General features: G+C 44.7%; 2 protein-coding genes across 3 annotated transcripts; both read left to right on the top strand.

Annotated features, from left to right (window-relative positions):
* The first annotated feature begins 8,380 nt into the window (after positions 1-8,380).
* On the top strand, positions 8,381-12,057 carry LOC127770576 (probable methyltransferase PMT15). The gene is made up of 6 exons (XM_052296346.1): positions 8,381-9,320; positions 10,075-10,285; positions 10,371-10,674; positions 10,769-11,161; positions 11,293-11,370; positions 11,580-12,057. Exons 1-6 carry the CDS (start codon positions 8,598-8,600, stop codon positions 11,800-11,802), a joined length of 1,932 nt encoding a protein of 643 aa, XP_052152306.1. The 5' UTR covers positions 8,381-8,597; the 3' UTR covers positions 11,803-12,057.
* A 3,186-nt stretch (positions 12,058-15,243) lies between these two features.
* LOC127770577 (cytochrome P450 87A3-like) lies at positions 15,244-20,521 on the top strand. Of its 2 annotated transcripts, none has more exons than XR_008017021.1 (9): positions 15,244-15,538; positions 15,618-15,942; positions 16,038-16,184; positions 16,274-16,546; positions 16,645-16,740; positions 16,927-17,005; positions 19,310-19,435; positions 19,765-19,895; positions 20,080-20,090. XR_008017021.1 is itself a non-coding variant. In XM_052296347.1 (9 exons), exons 1-9 carry the CDS (start codon positions 15,324-15,326, stop codon positions 20,168-20,170), a joined length of 1,464 nt encoding a protein of 487 aa, XP_052152307.1. In that variant the 5' UTR covers positions 15,247-15,323; the 3' UTR covers positions 20,171-20,521. The 2 variants fall into 2 exon arrangements, 1 of the variants encoding a protein (XP_052152307.1); XM_052296347.1 differs by having other exon boundaries at positions 15,247-15,538; positions 19,329-19,435; positions 20,080-20,521.
* Positions 20,522-21,127: the final 606 nt, after the last annotated feature.

Below are 21,127 nucleotides of genomic sequence, written 5' to 3'. Positions count from 1 at the left end.
CTTCAAAGACTTGGAGATTTGGATGTTGCTTGTACTCTTGCTCTTTTACAAGAAGAAGCATTGGAGGGTGATAAGCCAAAAGAATCTAAAAAATCTGATGGATACCAGAAACAGTCAGTCAAAGGTGCTATGCCATTGCCTCTGCCACCAACCACTAAAGGAGGGCCTCCAATCATTTCAAATGATAGGAGAGGAACTGAATTAAACAATCATTCAAGGGAATATGATAGATTGTCAGCTCTCAAGTCTTATAGGAGATCCAAGGGACTTTGTTTTGTCTGTGGGGAGAAGTGGGGCAGAGATCACAAATGTGCTTCCTCCATTCAGTTACATGTGGTCCAAGAGTTGCTAGACGTCTTACAAGGTTCATCTCAGTCTGAGCAGGCTGTTTCAGAACCACCTGAATCTGACACCTTAATGGCTATATCACAGCAAGCTATTAATGGTACTGACTCCAATCACTCAATCAGGTTAAGAGGATGGGTTCAGGGCATTGAAGTTCTTATGCTGATAGATTCTGGCAGTACTCACTCGTTTGTGTATCAACAGATTGGTCTCAAATTATCAGGGGTTAAGGCTATGCCAGTACCAGCTAGAGTTAAGGTTGCTGATGGTGGGTTCCTCACTTGCTCACTGCACATAATTGACTGTGATTGGTTAACTCAAGGAATACATTTCAAGAGCAACTTTAGACTTTTACCATTGGGTGCCTACGATGTGATACTTGAAATGGATTGGCTTGAACGGTTTAGCCCAATGAGGGTGGATTGGGTACACAAGTGGCTAGAATTTCAGTTGAATGACTCAATGGTCAGGTTGCAGGGAACACTGTCTAGTACTCTCAGCTGTCTCCCTATAACTCCGGGTCAGTTACATGGATTGGCTAAGTCTGGTGAAATCATGTACCTTGTTCAATTGGATAAATCTACTAATCAGCTATCTCCCTCTATTCCTGAGATTGTGTAGCCCTTACTGATTGAGTTCCAAGAAGTTTTTCAAGAACCAAAAGGGCTCCCTCCTAAACGGTATTGTGATCACAGGATACCCTTATTCCCAAACTCCAAACCAGTGTTTATCAGACCTTATAGGCATACACCTGGACAGAAGGATGAAATAGAGAGACAGGTTCAAGAAATGCTCCAAAATGGAGTCATTCAGCACAGCAGCAGTGCATTTTCTTCACTTGCACTCTTGGTTAAAAGAAGGTTGGTTCTTGGAGAGTCTGTATTGATTACAAATAGCTTAACAATATCACTCAGAAAGGAACTTACCCCATGCCAGTTATTGATGAGCTCTTAGATGAGTTGGCTGGTGCTAGATATTTTTCCAAGCTAGATCTTCGAGCTGGTTATCATCAAATCAGAATGGCTGAAGGCGAGGAGCACAAAACAGCTTTTCAAACCCATAGTGGACACTATGAATATAAGGTGATGTCTTTTGGCCTTACAGGAGCCCCTGGCACTTTCCAAGGTGCTATGAATGACACCTTGAGTCTAGTGTTGAGGAAATGTGCCCTAGTGTTTTTTGATGACATCCTCATATACAGTCCTGATCTGCCTACTCATCTTACTCATTTGAGACAAGTCCTGCAGCTGGTATCTAATCATCAGTGGAAGGTTAAACTCAATAAATGTGCATTTGCCCAGGAACATATATCCTATTTGGGCCATATTATCAGTGGGGCTGGAGTTGCAACAGATCCTTCTAAAATCCAGAGTATTGTCGATTGGGTTAGACCTACTACTATTAAAAAGCTGAGAGGATTCCTGGGATTGGCAGGCTATTATAGGAAATTTATTAAGAAATTTGGTGCTATTAGCAAACCTCTTACACAATTGCTAAAGAAGGATGCTCCTTTCAATTGGACTGCAGAAGTAGAACAAGCATTCCAATTGCTCAAACAATCTTTGGTTTCTGCTCCTGTGTTAGCTCTCCCTGATTTCCAGCAACCTTTCACTTTGGAAACCGATGCCAGTGACCTAGGCATTGGAGCAGTCCTTTCCCAAAATTAGCACCCAATAGCTTATGTGAGCAAGGCTCTAGGACCAAGAACACAAGGCCTTTCCACCTATGAAAAAGAATGTTTGGCTATTATGATGGTAGTTGATCATTGGCGCCCTTACTTACAATTCCAAGAGTTCCTGATCTTGACAGACCACCATAGTCTCATGCACCTTGCTGAACAAAGGCTTAACACTCCCTGGCAACATAAGGCTTTCACTAAATTGCTTGGGTTGCAATATAAAATTGTCTATAGAAAGGGCAAGCACAATGCAGCTGCTGATGCCCTTTCAAGGAATGTTCCTGCCGAAGTGTCAGAATTCTTGGCTCTATCTGAATGTTCTCCTGTGTGGTTGCAAGACATAATCTAGGGATATGACCAAGATCCTGTTTCAGTTAAGCTTCTAACAGAATTGGCCGTTAATCCTGCTTCTCACCCTCAGTATAAGCTGCACAAGGGGCTCTTGAAACACAAGGGAAGAGTGTGGGTTGGCAATAATTCTTCAATGCAACAGCAAATCATCTCTGCCTTGCATGACAGTCCCATGGGGGGACACTTAGGATTTCCTGTTACCTACCACAGAATCAAATCTCTTTTCTCTTGGCCTCATATGAAGGATACCATCCAACAACAGTTGAATGCTTGTTCAATCTGTTTGCAATCCAAGCCAGACAGAGCTAAATATCTAGGACTGCTGCAACCTTTACCCGTTCCTGATGGAGCTTGGCAGATTATATCCATGGATTTTATTGAAGGTTTGCCTCGTTCTAACAAGCAGGACTGTATTTTGGTAGTGGTTGACAAGTTCTCTAAGTATGCCCACTTTATGACCCTATCTCATCCTTTTTCTGCCATGGATGTTGCCAAAGTCTTCATGCTTAATGTTTATAAGCTGCATGGGTTGCCACAAGCTATAATTTCAGACAGAGATAAAATTTTTACCAGTACATTGTGGGAGCAATTGTTCATCAGGTCAGGCACTGTCGGTGATATGGGCCCGGGGGTATCAGGTTTAGAGGGAGGAGGCTGCCCCCCGATGCCACGTGGCCCTCCCCCGAGGGGAGTCAGGCCTGAGGTGGGGTGGCGGCCACTCCTTCCCCAAAGACTAGTCTGAGGAGGCTGCCCCCCGATGCCACGTGGCCCTCTCCCGAGGGGAGTCAGGCCCGATGTAGGACGGCGACCACTCCTTCCCAGAGACTGGATGGAGGAGGCTGCCCTCCAATGTCACGTGGCCCTCCCCCGAGGAGGGTCGGGCCTGAGGTAGGGCGGCGGCCACTCCCTGGCCGAGACTAGAGGGAGAAGGCCGCCCCAGGCGCCATGTGGCTCCCCCCCGAGGGGGGATCGGGCCCGAGGTTGGGCGGCGGCCGCCCCCTCCCGTGACTAGGGGTCGGGCTCCCCCGACCCCCTCTCTAGGTCACCACGTACGGTGGGTTAGGTGTCCGCCTCCAGGTGCCCACCTACCCGCATTTATGGCGTCCCGAGCGGTCGCGCCACGCCGCATTTAATGCGGCGTGTAGTGCACTCAACCGGTCTGTGACCGGTCGAATGACCGATGAGACTGGCTAGTGCGCCTGTGCGCTGCTCGTGTGTCAGGCGGCATGCAGCCTGACATGTCCCATCAAATAGTGATAGTGAGAGGTTCTCATCCTCTTATCCAAGCCGAAGTCGGTCCTCCCGCTCTGGTCAAAGCAAGGCTCCCGTTTCCCGGTGTAATAGGAGCCTAGAAGTCTTCACCCATTAAATGGTGACTGACAGGAGTATCCCTCGTGTCAGGCGGCAAGATTTGACAGGCCCCATCATCAAGACGACGTGTGCTTGGCTTCCCAACCACAGAGACAAGACATGCATTTAATGGAAAGATTATAATACTTCTCCACCGGAGCTAGGTTAGGTTGTTGGGTCCATGTGGTAACCCCTTGAGGTATAAAAGGAGGTCCAGGCCTAGTGGTGGAGGGGGGACGGGGGGGGGGGGGGGGCGAACTGGCGCTTGGGTCTCACAACCCCAAGCACTTGTGTTCTACATTCAATCAATCATGCACAGGAGTAGGGTATTACGCTTCTTAGCGGCCCGAACCTGTATAAACCTCTTTTGTCTCATCGTCTTGGGGGGGCGGGCGGGCTAACCCCCTCAAGATCACACAGCTCCGCTCACCAAGCCCTCGAATCTCACCCGCTGCCCCCGGCCGAACTCACAAAGGGGGGCCTCACGGTTCCCTGGTGGAGGAGTTCATTCTCCGACATGCACTAAGTTACATCTCAGTTCAGCCTACCATCCTCAAACAGATGGACAGACCGAGAGGGTTAACTAGTGTCTGGAAATCTTCCTTCGCTGTTTTGTCCATGCTACTCCCTCTAAATGGTCTGAATGGCTACATCTTGCTGAGTTTTGGTATAACTGCTCTTATCATTCTTCACTGTATAAGTCACCTTTTTGAGGTTCTGTATGGCTATCCTCCTGCTCATTTCGGCATCAGAGAAGATGCTTGCAGTATACCTGATTTAGCTCAATGGTTATCTGAAAGGAAGTTGATGGCTCAACTGCTTAAGCAACATCTGAATAGAGCCCGACAGGTTATGAAATATCAAGCTGATAAAAAAAGGAGTTTTCGGGAGTTTCAGGTAGGTGATTGGGTTTTCCTTAAGTTGCAGCCTTATGTGCAATCTTCAGTTGCCAAGAGAGCTAATCACAAACTATCTTTTAAGTATTATGGGCCATACCAAATCATTGCCAAGGTTGGTCAAGTGGCATACAAGTTACAGTTGCCATTGGACTGTGCTGTTCATCCTGTCTTTCATGTCTCTCAATTGAAAGGCTCTCGTGGGTTCAAGCATCCTGTTCAGAGTCAGCTACCTGGTCCAACTTCCAGTATTCAGTTTCCAGTCCAAGTTCTAGATACTAGGCTCCATAAGAAAGGTAACCGTATTATTCCTCAGTTGCTGGTTCGTTGGTCTGATTCTACTGCAGATGAAGCGACCTGGGAAGATGAAGCTAATCTCAGGCAAAGGTTCCCAGCTGCCCTGACTTGGGGTCAAGTCAGTTTCCAAGGGGAGGGGCTTGTCAGCAGCCCAGCTACTGACGTTTCGGACGAGCAACAGCAACCGCAAGATGGTGGGCCGCGCAAACGGGCTGCAAGACTCCGTATCCCAAATACTAGATTCGTTGGGCCAGATTGGGCCATGTAATAGCTAATGCATAGCTGGCAGTTGTGAGCTGGCGTTGTTGCCGAACGAGAGAGAGAGATATATATATATAAACAAACTCCTCTGTATGATGAAACTCATCTGAGAAAGATCAATATATCAGCGGCGAAGGCGGTGGAGGCGATGCGATCTTGTTGATCCATTGATGAAACTTGTGATCTTGTTCGTTCTTGTGAGGAAGAGTAGAGTGCTCATAGAGCAGTGGATTATGATTCTGCGCATTTTCCCTAACTGACTGAGAGACCAACATTCCGCCTGCTCGAAATTACTGCACTAAACGTGTTTGGGATGAATGTCCTTCTAAAATAATACTTCATTGTTAGTACTACAGGTTACTACTAGACCTAGAAGAAACAAGGTTTGGGTAGGAGGATAATACTTTATCGAAAGGCTTAGGCTCTAGCCCATGTTCCACGCAATCCAAACCTCCACGACAAAAGAATTACAGGGTTGGTTTAATTCTGTACCTATGAAAAATCATTCTACCAAATTGTGGTAGAATAGGATGACAAATATTATAAATCATTGCATGACAAGCTACTGTAGGTTGCTTAAAGTCAATACTGAGTGGTGGTGTCGGCGGAGCCCAAGCTGTGGTGGGCAGCCATCGACGAGCGGCACGCTTGCCAGGCCACGGCGGAAGGTGGAGATGTGGCGACGATGGTGACCTTATGGTCTCCGTGCGGCGCGAACCTTCCTATGCTGGCAACTTTGGCGAGTGCTGGGCGTCTGGCTTCCCTCCGGCAAGAACCGGTCCCCTCCACCGGTTTTGGGGCGTGAGCATCGTGCTTCGGTGGACGTCCTAGTGCCGCGCCATTGGACGGCGGGTGCACTGTGGCGGAGGGGGTCATCAGCACGGTGTGGAGGGTGGCAAGGCGCCGACGAAACGGTCCGGCGGCCCGAGGTGACACGGGCAACAGATTCGTGGCTGAGTCGGCGGTTTCTCTGTCAGGGAGGAGCCACGATCCTTCGACGGGCACATTTCCAGACTTATGTCCTCTTGTGACGACACCTTTGTCGACAAAAGTTGTCCATGTCGAGCGGGCTAGTGTGGGGGGGGGGGGGAGAGGGCATCCATTCTTCTCTCTCACCCTCTCCCCATCCAACCCATCTGCGTGGATGGAGCCGGTGTGTGTCGAGGTTCGAGCTTCCCCATGATGATCGACTGGCGGCGTGGCGCCGGTGCGGTGGCCGTGCGTCGAAGGTTTTCGTTGGTGGTGGCTACAGAGCGTGCAGGAGTTTAGTTCTTGGGAGGGACAAAATTTTGGGCGAAAGCTCTGCCTCCGGGCCGGCAACAACAACGCCTGTGGGTGCCGTTTTCCTCTTGGGGTGTTGTTGTATTTCTTATCTCTCCTAATTACTTTCTTCAGGTGAAAACCTTGTCCTGGCCTCCCGGGACAGACGACAGTGGCACCTTTGGTGTCGTTTCTTTCTTGGAGGTGTCGTCTCGAAGACCTTCTGTTTCGCTCTTGCAGTGGGTCTTGTTGTAGACGCACGGTGTGGTTGTATTTTCTTTTTTCTGGTCTGTGGTCTTCCAGGGCTATAGATTGTATTTTTCTCCTGCTTTATCAATACATAAAACTCGCACTGTCTTGTGCGGTTCGTTTTTTTTTTAAAAAAATAATACGAGCAAGGGCAAATTAATTGATTGATGAAAACAATCTTACGACATGAATAATGGTGCGATGTTGTACAGAAAAGAGAGAACACAGAAAAGATTGTTGTATGTTAATTAACATGTAGTCTAATAGACAAGTTAAAATAACCATCTACTTCACTATTTGTATGTGTTGTTTATAGAATAAAAAGTAATTATATAAATCTATTTGAAACAGCTAGACGGATGGCTAATGTGGGTTCTCTATATTCTGTTAGACATGATGTGAAAAAAAAAACTCTATATTCTCTATACTCACTCCGTCCCATAATATAGCAACCTAACACTGGATGGGACATTTCATAGATAATTACTACAAATTTGAACATGAGTGTGTTCAGATTCGTTGTACTATAAAATATCTCATCCAGTTCTAGGTTGCTATATTATAGGACGGGGGTAGACAATAAATATCTAAACCATTATTTATACATATTATTATAGAAGAAATTCAGTGTCATTGCGTTACTTGTAGTAGGAGTATATTATTGGATGTGTCTCTAGAAAGAAAAGGAATAAATTGTGCTCAAACTCTTGCTCTAGTACTGCCATGTCAGTATACTACTTATCTCCGTTCAAAATAACTTCATTTTTAAACTTGGATATGGAAAACAAGGTAAGAGCATCAATAATCTGCATGTCAACAGCGATCCATACACACGAGACCCACATACAGATTATTTTTGATCGATTAGTTTGTTTTTCACGGTTTTTTCGCAGATATAACATAAATCTTGAACATGATAGCAAACTATTAAACCACTATGTATGGACCTACAGTTGAGTGATTAACTGTACGATTATAGTTTTGTTAACTTCTTCCCTTTTCACTTAAGATGGCTGTTTATGGATGAAAATCTATCGTCATAAACATATTTTGTCTTTTTTTTGAGCAAATGTCGAATAAGGGGCCATTTGATTTGTAGAAAGAATATATAAATTTTAGAGGATTTCAATTCTATAGAAAATATTTTCTATGAAAACATTTAAAACAATGGAGTGAATCCTATCGTATCCTTTGAAATTTCTATAGAATATACAATCCTATCAAAACTTAGCAATAGCTCAAACCTCATGGAAAATTTTCTTTGAATCTATCTCTTTCATCCGATTTTTATATTTTTCCTATAAATAATCAAACGATTATTTATGTATTTTTCATACATCTTGCTGTTGAATTTATATCATAATCCCTGTACTTTTCTTGTTCCTCCCTTTTTTTTCACTTCTACAATTCAGAGGGAACCTTACAGAGTGGGCTCGTGCACTCAGCATTTACACTTTTAATAGCGCCAACCAGGATCGTATCAACAGAAAATATACAGTAACACCACCGAGTTAATGCTTGCTGAAACTGCTGCCACGCCGCGATATACACACGCAGCACACGCGCCGCCAGCGATAGCAGCGTAGGGTGGCGTAGTGTCGTGTTCCCAAAGCGCAACCATTTGCATCCTCCCAAGAGTAATAAACCAGCCGCTCCGGAGTAATAAACGCTCTCTCTTCACGATTAAACCAAAACCGGATGCATGTGCGGCTCCCTTTCACGGCCTCCCCCCGTCTTCACCTCCACCTAATCAATCGATCCCCACGCCCCCAATCCTTCCTAGGCGGCAAGCGCTTTAAGCAGCCAGCAAGGGGGGCAGTGGTGCAGAAAGGCGAATCGCCCCAATCCCACAAGAGGCGAGGGGAGAGAGGAGAGCGAGCAGCGGGAGCAGCAGAAGCCGCCAGCCAGCCATGGCGGTGGGCGCGACCGCCACGAAGCTGCACATGCCGTCCGCGGGCGGCCGCCGCCCGTCCCTGTTCCACCTCGCGGCCGTCGCGGTGCTCTGCACCGTGTCCTACCTCATCGGCATCTGGCACCACGGCGGCTTCTCCGCCTCCCCGGCCGGCGGCGTCGCCTCCTCCGTCTCCATCGCCACCACCGCCTCCGTCTCCTGCGTCTCCCCCACCCCGACGCTCCTTGGCGGCGGCGGCGACTCCTCGTCGTCCGCGCCGCTCGACTTCGCGGCGCACCATACCGCGGAGGGGATGGAGGTGGCGTCGGGCCAGGTGCACCGCACGTACGAGGCGTGCCCGGCCAAGTACTCCGAGTACACGCCGTGCGAGGACGTCGAGCGCTCGCTGCGGTTCCCGCGGGACCGGCTCGTGTACCGGGAGCGGCACTGCCCGTCGGAGGGCGAGCGGCTCCGGTGCCTCGTGCCGGCGCCCCAGGGGTACCGCAACCCGTTCCCGTGGCCGACCAGCCGCGACGTCGCGTGGTTCGCCAACGTGCCGCACAAGGAGCTCACCGTCGAGAAGGCGGTGCAGAACTGGATCCGCGTCGAAGGCGAAAAGTTCCGGTTCCCCGGCGGCGGCACCATGTTCCCCCACGGCGCCGGCGTGTACATCGACGACATCGGCAAGATCATCCCCCTCCACGATGGATCCATCCGCACCGCCCTCGACACCGGTTGTGGGGTAGGCCACTTCATACATAAGCACACCCTATTTGCTTAAGATAGATGACATTCGCGCATAATTAGCTCGATTTTAAGTAGTGTTTCGTACATTCGTAGCAAAATTTGGGGGTTTAGTTATACTCCAGTTTGTTGATGCACTAGAACATGAGGCGGAAATCTCGGCAACGCCGGAATGGGATTTTGCTTTGCGCGTGTCGGAAGTTTCCAGTCCCACACTGCTCCTCTGGGCCCTTCTGCCCGGGCAAACGGGTCTGACCCTAAACGAGCTTCTGCTCCGACCCGGATCAGAGGAGGATTTGTTCGTTTCATTCTGTGATTAGGCAGGTCAGACTGTAGAGTAACGTGACCAATCCGACATACCGTTTCGTTTAGAGGCTGAACTGAAGCACTGAACTGAAGTTACTAGTACTTGACTGCTTGTAGCATTCCGTGCGCATAGTGCATTCTTTGATCAAATTCTCCATGTCGGCTGCGGATAGGAGAGGTTCTGTTGTGTGCACTGTGCACTAATATCGTTGAAAACTTGGAAGATATGTAGTGCCTTTTTACACAGTGACAATGTCACACATAATGGAATTTTCACGTCTACAGCAAGCTGTGCCAATAGTTGTCATTTTGATCTATTTGTATTGCTAGATATGTGGAAACTGAGTTTTTCTCATGTGTAGAGGGGCAAGTTACCCTTTATATATTATAACCAGACGCCTAGAGTTATGGATTCCTAATGTGTTGCACTCTGCCGCTTGTTGCAGGTAGCGAGCTGGGGCGCATACTTGCTGTCACGCAACATCCTGGCCATGTCCTTCGCGCCACGTGACTCTCACGAGGCACAGGTTCAATTTGCACTGGAACGTGGTGTGCCGGCGATGATCGGTGTTCTTTCATCCAACCGGCTCACCTATCCAGCTCGTGCCTTTGACATGGCACATTGCTCCCGCTGCCTCATTCCCTGGCAGCTCTACGGTATGGCAACATTTTGTCCAAAATTAACATGTGTTGGCAATGTTCTGTTAATCCTTTGATAACTCAGGTGCAATTTGAAATGCAGATGGGCTGTACTTGGCTGAGGTGGATCGCATTCTGCGGCCAGGAGGGTATTGGATTTTGTCTGGACCTCCAATCAACTGGAAGAAGCACTGGAAGGGGTGGCAGAGAACCAAGGAGGACCTGAATGCAGAGCAGCAAGCGATTGAGGCAGTGGCCAAGAGTCTTTGCTGGAAGAAGATCACGCTCAAGGAGGTTGGTGACATTGCCATCTGGCAGAAACCTACTAACCACATTCACTGCAAGGCCTCCCGCAAAGTCGTCAAGTCCCCACCCTTCTGCTCAAATAAAAATCCAGATGCTGCATGGTAATTACAACACTAATTATATCTTTATTGTCCATCTTGAAGTTAACTCACGTTCACAGTTCAGGATAAATCATATTCATGTGATCGATTATAGGTACGATAAGATGGAGGCTTGCATAACTCCTCTCCCAGAGGTTAGTGACATAAAAGAGATTGCGGGTGGCCAGTTGAAGAAATGGCCAGAGAGGCTCACTGCAGTGCCACCCAGAATTGCCAGTGGTAGCATTGAGGGTGTCACTGATGAAATGTTCGTGGAAGACACCAAACTATGGCAGAAGAGGGTCGGGCACTACAAGTCCGTGATAAGTCAATTTGGACAGAAAGGACGGTACCGCAACTTGCTTGATATGAATGCGCGCTTTGGCGGCTTCGCTGCGGCATTGGTGGATGACCCTGTGTGGGTCATGAATATGGTCCCAACTGTTGGCAATTCAACAACTCTTGGGGTTATATACGAGCGTGGGCTCATCGGAAGCTACCAAGACTGGTGAGTTCTTGTACCGCAACTCTGCAAGCACTGCCCCTCTCTTTGAGACTGAATATGATGACGGTCATGTTTTGTTGGTGTGTGTGCTCATGTTTTTGTTGGTGTGTGACTTCTATCCGTGCTTACTGCAGGTGTGAGGGCATGTCCACGTACCCTCGGACCTACGACCTCATTCATGCCGATTCAGTGTTCACGCTATACAAGGACAGGTAATCATAAGCTGCAGTAAAATTCAGTCCATCAGAGCAACAGTGACTTCTGTTCTTGTCCGTGGAGTATAAATCTGTACTCCTATGCAGTAGTAACTGCACATTATTCTTTATGCCTGTATTTGAGAAATCTAATAGGTATCGTTAACAGTCACTCTTGGAGACTGTTTACCCTGGTACTGGACTGACGCAGTTTTCGTCTCTTGCAGATGCGAGATGGACAACATTCTGCTGGAAATGGACAGAATACTGAGGCCTGAGGGTACAGTGATTATAAGAGATGATGTTGATATGTTGGTGAAAATAAAGAGCATTACCGACGGTATGAGATGGAACAGCCAAATTGTTGATCACGAAGATGGCCCGCTCGTCCGGGAGAAGCTCCTCCTTGTTGTAAAGACATACTGGACACTCGGGGAAGAAAAGGAATAGCAATAACGTGAAATAAAGTGTTAGAAAAAATTGACATATTGGGCAAATATCGTAATCGGCTTACCATTTGCCTTGTGGATTTGAAGTTTCTTTTTCCATTTCATTCTTTGGGTGGAATAGTTCACATATGGAGTTCAGCCCTCGATGTTTAGGTGTAAAAGAGGTGCTGAGAAGGAAACCCTGCAAAGTTTTTGACATTAAAGGACAACCAAAGTATTCCAAGTGGGTAAATAGAAGCTACAATTATGGTGTCAATCCTTTTTGTTCCAATGCACGGTGTTTGCCATTACTTTTTACTAGTAGATTACCATTCTGATATAATTCTTACATTACTCGTAGGTCTGGTTTCTACGGTCAGTAGCATTCTTCATGCGCTGTCATCAGGCATTTTAGTACGGAGTACCAGTGTACCACCATAGTACGCCTACTCTCCCTAGAACAGTAGAACTACCGTGGAATGTTTACATGGCTAGACGCAAATTGTCTGAACTGCCTTTACGTTTGCTCGCACATGCTACTGGAGTGCTGAACTCAACTACTATGCCTGTGAGGTTTGACTCTGGATTCAGCTGAAAATTTGGTGGCCCACACTGAGCGTACCATATGCATTCGTCTACACTAACTCCAGGTGAATAATGTCAAAATTACAAAATTAGTTACAGTGTAGCTGAACATTAGGCACGCTAGCACCGACTGCAATGCCTTAAAATGAGACAAAACGGTTGTACTGGTATATTCCGCGTCTACACGCCTTCGTTGTTTTGTGCCGACGTCAGCGTCGGTGCTGGAATTGGAAGTGGTAGTGGAAGACAAGCCACGCAAAACATCCAAAAATCTGACACAGAGTCAGCCAAGTTGAGAAAAGGGCCTAAAGACTTTTAAGTCCTAACCACTTCAATCAGCATCTGGAATATATTTGCATAATTATTGACACCATTTTGTCACTGTCATACCATAATTTTCATGTATTACTTATAACGAGTACCATTTTTTTTTAAAAAAAAGATCGTGAATGTCTCTGAATTTTGCCCTTAAAAGCATAATTTTCATGTATTACTTATAACGAGTACCATTTTTTTTTTAAAAAAAACATCGTGAATGTCTCTGAATTTTGCCCTTAAAAGTAAATCTCAGTATATCTAGCATATAAGTAGTTTGCTAGTAAGATTTAGGACATATATCATGTATTATGGAGAAGATAACGTTAGCTGTCTAGTTTCAGATCTTGCAAGTAATGGACTAACGGCTAATTAAAGAGTTCATCACCATTGGCATGCATGCAATGCAAAGGATGCAATGCGACGGCAACAGAACGCACTGGTCCCCGACAGGAGGAGCAGAAGAAACAATTCACTTGTGGGCGATCGGTGCATGTATTGAAATGATGAGGACACTTGACAGACCACGAGGTCCCCCTGTCACAAGGATTCATCTGAGATATCCCCCATTATCCACCGGAAGAACAGTGATGCATACCACCTTACAGCTAACCAAAGTGTCAATCTCACCTAACGCTGCAATAACAGAGCTCTTAACAGTGGCATCTCTGTATACAATAGGAGGGCTACTGGTTACTGGTTAGCTCGCAATAGTGGTTACTTGTTAGCTGTTGAGCTAGCAATGGCAATCAGTCTATATAGGATGCTAGTGGTAGTGGTTAAGAATCTTCTGTCAAGGACATGCACGGAGAAAAAATAATTGACATTTAGTTTGTGGTAATGCCATAGGCCAGAGCAAATAATACAGTAAATTTTCATGTCCAACAAGAAGTATGAACAGGATATACTGTAACAAGAAGTATGGCTGGTAATGGTACTGATTAATTAGCTTGTACTCTTATAACTGCCTAAAAATTAAGCCCATACCTTTGGGGATTGGTGCAGCAAGTACTTCCGCTGCTGATATCTTCTGTCAGACAATACGTCGGGTTCCATTATCCTGTGTGTGGGTATATATACCTTTGAATGAAAACCGTGGCTCTTTATCAGGCAATTTTACTGTTAACGGACGAAGAAATGAATTCAGGTAGTACTTGTTTTGGTTTTGACAAAGCTGAAAGCTCTTTACTGTAATAAATGGATTCAGGTATTTGACAAAGTTCATCTCAGTGCGGACCGAAAAGAAAGCTTTGCAACAACCTCAGTACTCCACTGCGGATAGTTTTGCGTTGGGGACATCCATCCCAGCTGCTCAGTGCTATCCCCAACGACCCTACGCAAGGCGTGCAGGGTAGCCACATGATTGGAGGCAGGATAATCCGAGCACTGATCTGTTCCGAGAAACCTGACATTTGGATGAGCCACGGCGGAGTCCACGTGCTTGCAGTACGAGAGCTGGGATTATCCTCTGCTCTCTGCTTCGGTTGGTGGCTTGGTGCCCAGCACAAGCAAGGAAAAAGCCACCCGCAGCATTGAGGAGCAACCCCTTTTTCGGTGCCCGCTCGTCGGTGAGTCCTTGGCCTATTCTCCGTATTTACTTTCACCCGATATATACATTCAGAACACTGCCGTTCAATGCTCGGACCTACCGACTACCCCGTACCAAAATTTGCAACCCTAAACCAAATGTGGCCTTGAGGCTTTGACCTGAGGAGGAAGTACCTGTTGTGATAATCCATGGCGCCATCTCCCGTTTTCTGCTCCAAGTTATCAGTCAAGCGCGTGGTTCCGGTTTTGCTGGGGATCATGGCGTGTGTATCGCTCCGACGCATGCTGCGTTCATGCGGGAGCCCTTTCCGTTTTATTAGGGAGTGCGTGCGCTTTGCGTGTTTCCGATCGTGGGATGGCGCGGTCTACTCGGGAGGCATGGCGAAGTGGCGGGAGGGTAGGAACGCATGGCGGCAACTTCGGTCGTGGGATGACGTGATCCAGTAGAGAGTTGTGGACATGTAATTTGCTATTTAAAGTTTCCTAATGCAACTAAAAACGCTGCAAGTTTTTTCGCAGCACAAACATCATCTTCTCGCTCGCTCTGTTTTGATCGGTATTTCGTCGAACACCTGCGGGAGTTCGCCAACAGTACCTGACCACGCTACGCGGGTGATCCTTCCGGCCTCCGCAATCAGCAGACGAGCGAAGCAGCAGCTCGTCCATGCGGATTGGGGGGCGGAGAGACGTGGGTTTGCCTTCCCAGTTGTGCCACGGAAACCCGGAGAGAGCAAAGGATTTCGTAGGCCGTGTGACGATGGGCATTGTGCGGATTTTGGGAAGCCGAAATCTCTGTAGATGGGCCAGAATCTTAAGATCTAACGGGAAGGATCAGGCCGGCCCATCCTAGTAGCAGCAGCCATCGAACATTCGATCCACCAACAACGACAGGCTGAGCAACCACTAGTTTTTCACAACCTTTACGTTGATGGCTTCACCAAACCACGGTCAAAGCCGTGACCACCCCCTCCCCCCCCCCCCCTCTACTCCTTACATACCGATCGTCCTACAGCCAAATGTGCTTTGCTTTCGACGACGGCACATGTAGATCAACAGAAGCAGATACTGCCACTAGCGCATATTGCACGCGTGCAGATGTACGCCTACGTGGGGCTCGTGGGCGCCGCAGCTGCGCTCGTGCTGCTGCTGCTGCTGCTGCGGCACCAGGCGCGCAGGTGGAGGAACCCTCGCTGCGGCGGCCAACTCCCGCCGGGCTCCATGGGCCTCCCGCTCGTTGGCGAGACGTTCCAGTTCTTCTCCTCCGACGCCTCCTTGGACATCCCTCCCTTCATCCGGCACAGGCTGGCTAGGTACGCCTTTGTTAATGGGCCAGAGAACGGGCTGGGTTTCTTTTTGCTGTTTTTTTACTAGTTTGGGCTGCAAGTTCAGATATGGGCCGATATTCAAGACCAGCCTGGTGGGGCACCCGGTGGTGGTGTCGGCCGACGAGGAGCTGAACCACATGGTGTTCCAGCAGGAGGGGCAGCTGTTCCAGAGCTGGTACCCGGACTCGTTCGTGGAGATCCTGGGGAAGGACAACGTCGGGGAGCAGCAGGGCGCCACGTTCAGGTACCTCAAGAACATGGTGCTCAGGTACTTCGGCCCCGAGAGCCTCAAGGAAGGCATCATCCGCGACGTCGAGCGCGCCGTCTCCAGCTCCCTCTGCACCTGGTCCACCTTGCCGGCCGTCGAGCTCAAAGAAGCCGTCTCCACTGTACGTACGCGGTTTCTACCCAGATTTTAGAATGTTGGTTTCTTGTACTGTCTCATTGTGATGTATGTTCCGTTCGAGTGCATGCACTTGCGCAGATGGTGTTCGATCTTGCTGCAAGCAAGCTGCTCGGCCTGGAGCCATCGAGGTCAAAGATTTTGCGGAAGAGCTTCTTCGACTTCGTTCGAGGGCTCATCTCCTTCCCGCTGTATCTGCCAGGGACAGCTTACTACTCATGCATGCAGGTAAAACTTATGTCGTCACGATATTGCACTAATTAGTCGTTCTTCGCAAAGTTTCAGACATGGTCTCTTGGTTTTGAGACTCTTGTCAGGGGCGGAGGCGCGCGATGGTGGTGCTAGAGCAAGTTCTGGAGGAGAGGAAGCAATCGACAGGATTGCAGCGAGGAGGAGAAGCGCAGCAGCACGGCGACTTCCTGGATTATGTGATCCAGGAGATCACGAAGGAAAAGCCGGTCATGACAGAGAAGATGGCGCTCGACCTGATGTTCGTGCTCCTCTTCGCCAGCTTCCACACGACGTCGCTGGCGCTCACCCTGGCCGTCAAGCTGCTCGCCGACCACCCTCTCGTCCTGGAGGAGCTCACGGTGAGTGCTCCTATACTATACGCAAAAATCAAGATGTGATATACTGACATACACGTTTATGACTATGTACTGACATACACGGATATGTACGTACGCAGGTGGAGCATGATACGATTCTGAAGGACCGTGATGCAGGCAGCGAGCTAGATAGAATCACATGGAAGGAGTACAAATCCATGGCATTCACATCTCAGGTTAGTTACTAGTACTAGCTCGCACAAAACTGCTAGATAAATATCGATCAGATAGGGTTCAGAATTTGCTGTGCAACAGTTTATGCTACTGATTGCATTGGATCCAATTATAGCACCCCATGCATGTTTTGTATCAAAACGTGCGTTGCTAAACCAATCATACGCGCACATGCTCCTATTATGTAGGTCATAAACGAGACGGTCCGTTTGGCCAACATCGCTCCTGTCATCTTCAGAAAGGCACTTAAAGACATACGGTTCAATGGTGAGCCCCCCACAATCTGTTGATCATGGGTCCAAAATCATATCTTGATGCTGCTATTTAATAATGAGGTAGGAGTATGATTGATGAGCTAGCAAGGCTTACAAATGCGACCAGTCATTGAATAACCCAATCTATCTATTACTCCAACTTATTTAAAGTAATAGAAAAATGAGCCTCCACGTTCGCTCTCACGGCCTAGAAATTCTCATATTAATCGGAGAAAAAGAAAAACAGTGTCCACGTAGAAATACAATTTAGAAATACCTAAAATTCGGAATTAATAAAAAGGAATATTGAAAGAATAGACTAGAGTCCATGCCGGTATACAATTTAGAACTAATGGAAATTCGGAATTAAAAAAAAGAAAATTAAAATTAGGTTAGAGTCTATATAAAAATACAGTTTAGAAATAGCTAAAATTCAGAATTAAAAAATAAGGAATAAGTTTTTCATTTCACTCTTCTGCAGCAATGCCTGGGCAAGAAAACAATATGAGCAAATCCGCATATTGGAAGAGTAGATTAGAGTTCATGCCAGTATACAATTTAGAACTAATTGTAATTCGAAATAAAAAAAATAAAAATCAAGTTAGAGTCCATATAGAAATACAGTTTAGAAATAACTAAAATTCAAAATTAAAAAAAATACTGAAAGAAGAGTATAGAGTCCATATAGAAATACAATTTAGAAATAACTGAAATTTGGAATTAAATATAAGGAATATTAGAAGAAGAGTATATAGTCCATATAGAAATACAATTAAGAAATAATAAAAATTCGGAATTAAAAAATAAGGAACAGTAGAAGAGCATAGAGTCCATATAGGAATTTAGAACTAACTAAAATTGGGAATAAAAATAATAAAATTACAAATAGAGTTTAGAGTCCATATAGCAATATAATTTACAAATAACTAAAATTTGAAATTTAAAACACATGGGAAGAAGAGCCTAAAGTCCATATAGAAATACAATTTTGAAGTAATTGAAATTCGAAATTAAAAAAATAAAGAATATTGAAAGATGAGTTTAGAGTCCACATAGAAATACTATTAGAAATAATGAAAATTCAGAATTAAAGATAAATAATATTAAAAGAATAGCCTAGAGTCTATATAAAAAATACAATTTGCAAATAACAAAAATTCGGAATTAAAAAATAAGAAATATTGAAAGGCGAGTATAGAGTCCATATAGAAATACAATTCAGAAATAACTAAAATTTGATATTAATAACTATCATGTATATACAATAAAATATGAATATTACAAATTAGTAGTTTGGTAAAGTTAATATAAAATTTAAAATATGTTGTCATTCTAATATATTTTAATAACAAATTGAGAAAATATATGTAGTATTATATGAGAGAAAATATAATAATGCTAGCCGCGCAATCTGCGGGGGCCACCATGCTAGTTATCGATGAAAACATGTGATATTCAGGCAAAATTTGCTAAAAAAAATTAGTTTGAGCTTTTTTGAACGTGGTCAGTTGAAACAGTTTTGATCACTTAGCTAGATATCCACCGATTTGTTGCATGCTAATTAAATTGTTATGAAAAAAATCAAATTTTTTGATAAGATAGATTCATGTATAATATGGCACTCTACAAATATGCAAGTTCAAATTTGATTTTTACAAGTTGTAATAAAAATAGCAAATCAAAATTTAAATAGTATATCTATATTCACAATTAATTTTGTTATTTTTTTACAAACTACAAAAGTCACTTTTGAACTCGCATGTTTATTGAGCGATATATTAGAATCCGTCTCCAGATTACTATGTCACATGTTGAAACCTTGCTAACGAGTCAGTACATCATGCATCCGGTTAAAAAAGAGTAAATTTCACAAAACTACAAGTATTTTGATCAAATTATCAGAAAACTACAGATTTAACATGACGTATCACAAAACTACAGATTTAGTACTAAATTTATCACAAAACTATAGATTTATGGTGAAATATCACAAAACTACGTGTTTAGTAACAAAATTATCACAAAACTACATATTTAATGACAATTTAATCACAAAACTTGAACAATTATAAGTCCAACATAACACTAGTGCTAAGAATTTAAACCCTAAAATATGTAGTTTTGTGATAATTTTATTATTCAATATGTAGTTTTGTGATACTTAGCCTTAAATCTGTAGTTTTATGATAAATTTATAGTTAAATTTGTAGTTCTGTGATACATTACTTAATTGTGATAATTTGACCAAAGTATCTATAGTTTTGTGAAATTTACTTTTAAAAAAAGCATAACTGAATACCATTCTTCTTTTCCTAAGTGACATCCATTGGTGACAGGATACACAATTCCAGCGGGATGGGGAGTGATGGTCTGTCCACCAGCAGTGCACTTAAATCCATATATTTATCCGGATCCTCTCACCTTCATCCCTTCAAGGTTTAAGGTTTGATAATCCTGATTTTCCACTCATTTTTTTTATGAAACATATCTCCCACAAGTTAAAAAAAACAAAAAATAAACTCATGAAAGATCTACTTCCTCCGTTTTATATTATAAGACTTTATAGCATTGCCCACATTCATATCTATGTTAATGAATCTAGATATATATATGGATAAAGTTAGAAAGTCTAACTTGAAACGGATGGAGTAACACGTACCCCGGCCAAGCCCGTCTCCCCCTATACAGACACAAAAAGATCTATTCATTCGGGTATATTTAGTTAGCTTTCCACTAAAAGAAAATTTTAATCAGCTTGAGTGTAACATGCAGGATAAACCAGAGATAAACCGTGGATCAAAACACTTCATGGCATTCGGCGGAGGACTACGGTTCTGCGTTGGAGCAGACTTCAGCAAGCTACAATTGGCTATTTTCCTCCATTTCCTTGTGACAAAATACAGGTAGTGTTTTTCTCTTTCGCAGTCCAACTTGAGGGCATATTTGGGGAAGTCCAAATCCTTGTCATCCCATATCTCTGTGATGTGCCAACCAATTGAAGTAACATTTCGGAACAGCGATGGCTGAAATTTTTGGTCTCGCAAACGAGAGCGAAGGAGATGAAATAATTGCGCTTTTCTTTTTCAGGTGGATACCGCTGGGAGCAAGCAGGGTAGTCCGAACTCCAGGACTAGAATTTCCTGATGGCTATCGGATCCAAGTTATCCAGAGACATTAACAAGGCCTAACTCCATCAGCATCCGAAAATACTACAAATGCTATTTACAATGGCCAGTATCAACAATATAAAGAAAACATGCTCAAATGGTTCCAAATATAAGTCAATTTTAGGCTTATGCACAAGACTTGAGAAAATAACTCTCATGCCCTTCATGTATACTATCTTGAAAAAGACGGCAAATTTTATTTGTGAGAGGGATAGCATTCTTGTTTTTTTGAGAATGACAGGCATGGAAGAAAACATAAACAATGTCTAGAATTCCAAAACGACTTTATGTTGAGAGATGTACATTTATTATTGGACGCATGGGCTGTTTACTTATTTCTATTTTTGACACGGGGCTCTCTACTACTTTCTCTGTTTCAATATAAGTTCAATTATAACTTTTCGTGTCCAATATTTGACCATTCATTTTATTTAAAAAAATATGATTAGTATTTTTGTTGTTATTAGATGATAAAACATGAATAATATTTTATGTGTGACTATTTTTTTAAAAAAAATTTATAAATTTTTTAAATAAAACGGACGGTTAAACGTTGGACATGGAAACCATAACCCATTTATAATATGACGGATGTAGTAGTAATTACTTAATGGGCTGCGATTGAGACGTTCGTCAGCTGCAAGAAATAAATGCATGGACAGTTGATCCAAAGCAATTGAGATGACCTGCAATTGGATCAAAAGATAGCGGTCCGTATTGCTCGAAAAATAGTTCGTCAAATTCCTGTAGCAAGTACTGTATAACATGACCAAAGTTTGTCAAATTCCTGCACAGAATCATTATCCAATTCAAACGGGTTGTTAGGTGAATGCATCCTTCGAAAACAGTGGTACCGTTGCATGTCTATTTCCGAACTCTCAAGTCAATAATTCAATCAGAGTTAGGGGCAGATCTAGAACAAAATTAGAGAGAGATTTATCTTTTTCTTCCTCCTTCAATATCCCTTA

The sequence above is a fragment of the Oryza glaberrima genome, chromosome 4 (genome assembly GCF_000147395.1).
Source record: "Oryza glaberrima chromosome 4, OglaRS2, whole genome shotgun sequence".
In the NCBI taxonomy this organism is placed as follows: Eukaryota; Viridiplantae; Streptophyta; class Magnoliopsida; order Poales; family Poaceae; genus Oryza; species Oryza glaberrima.
The sequence above is the reverse complement of the archived record's forward strand: the minus strand, read 5'-3'. Positions and strand labels throughout refer to the sequence as shown.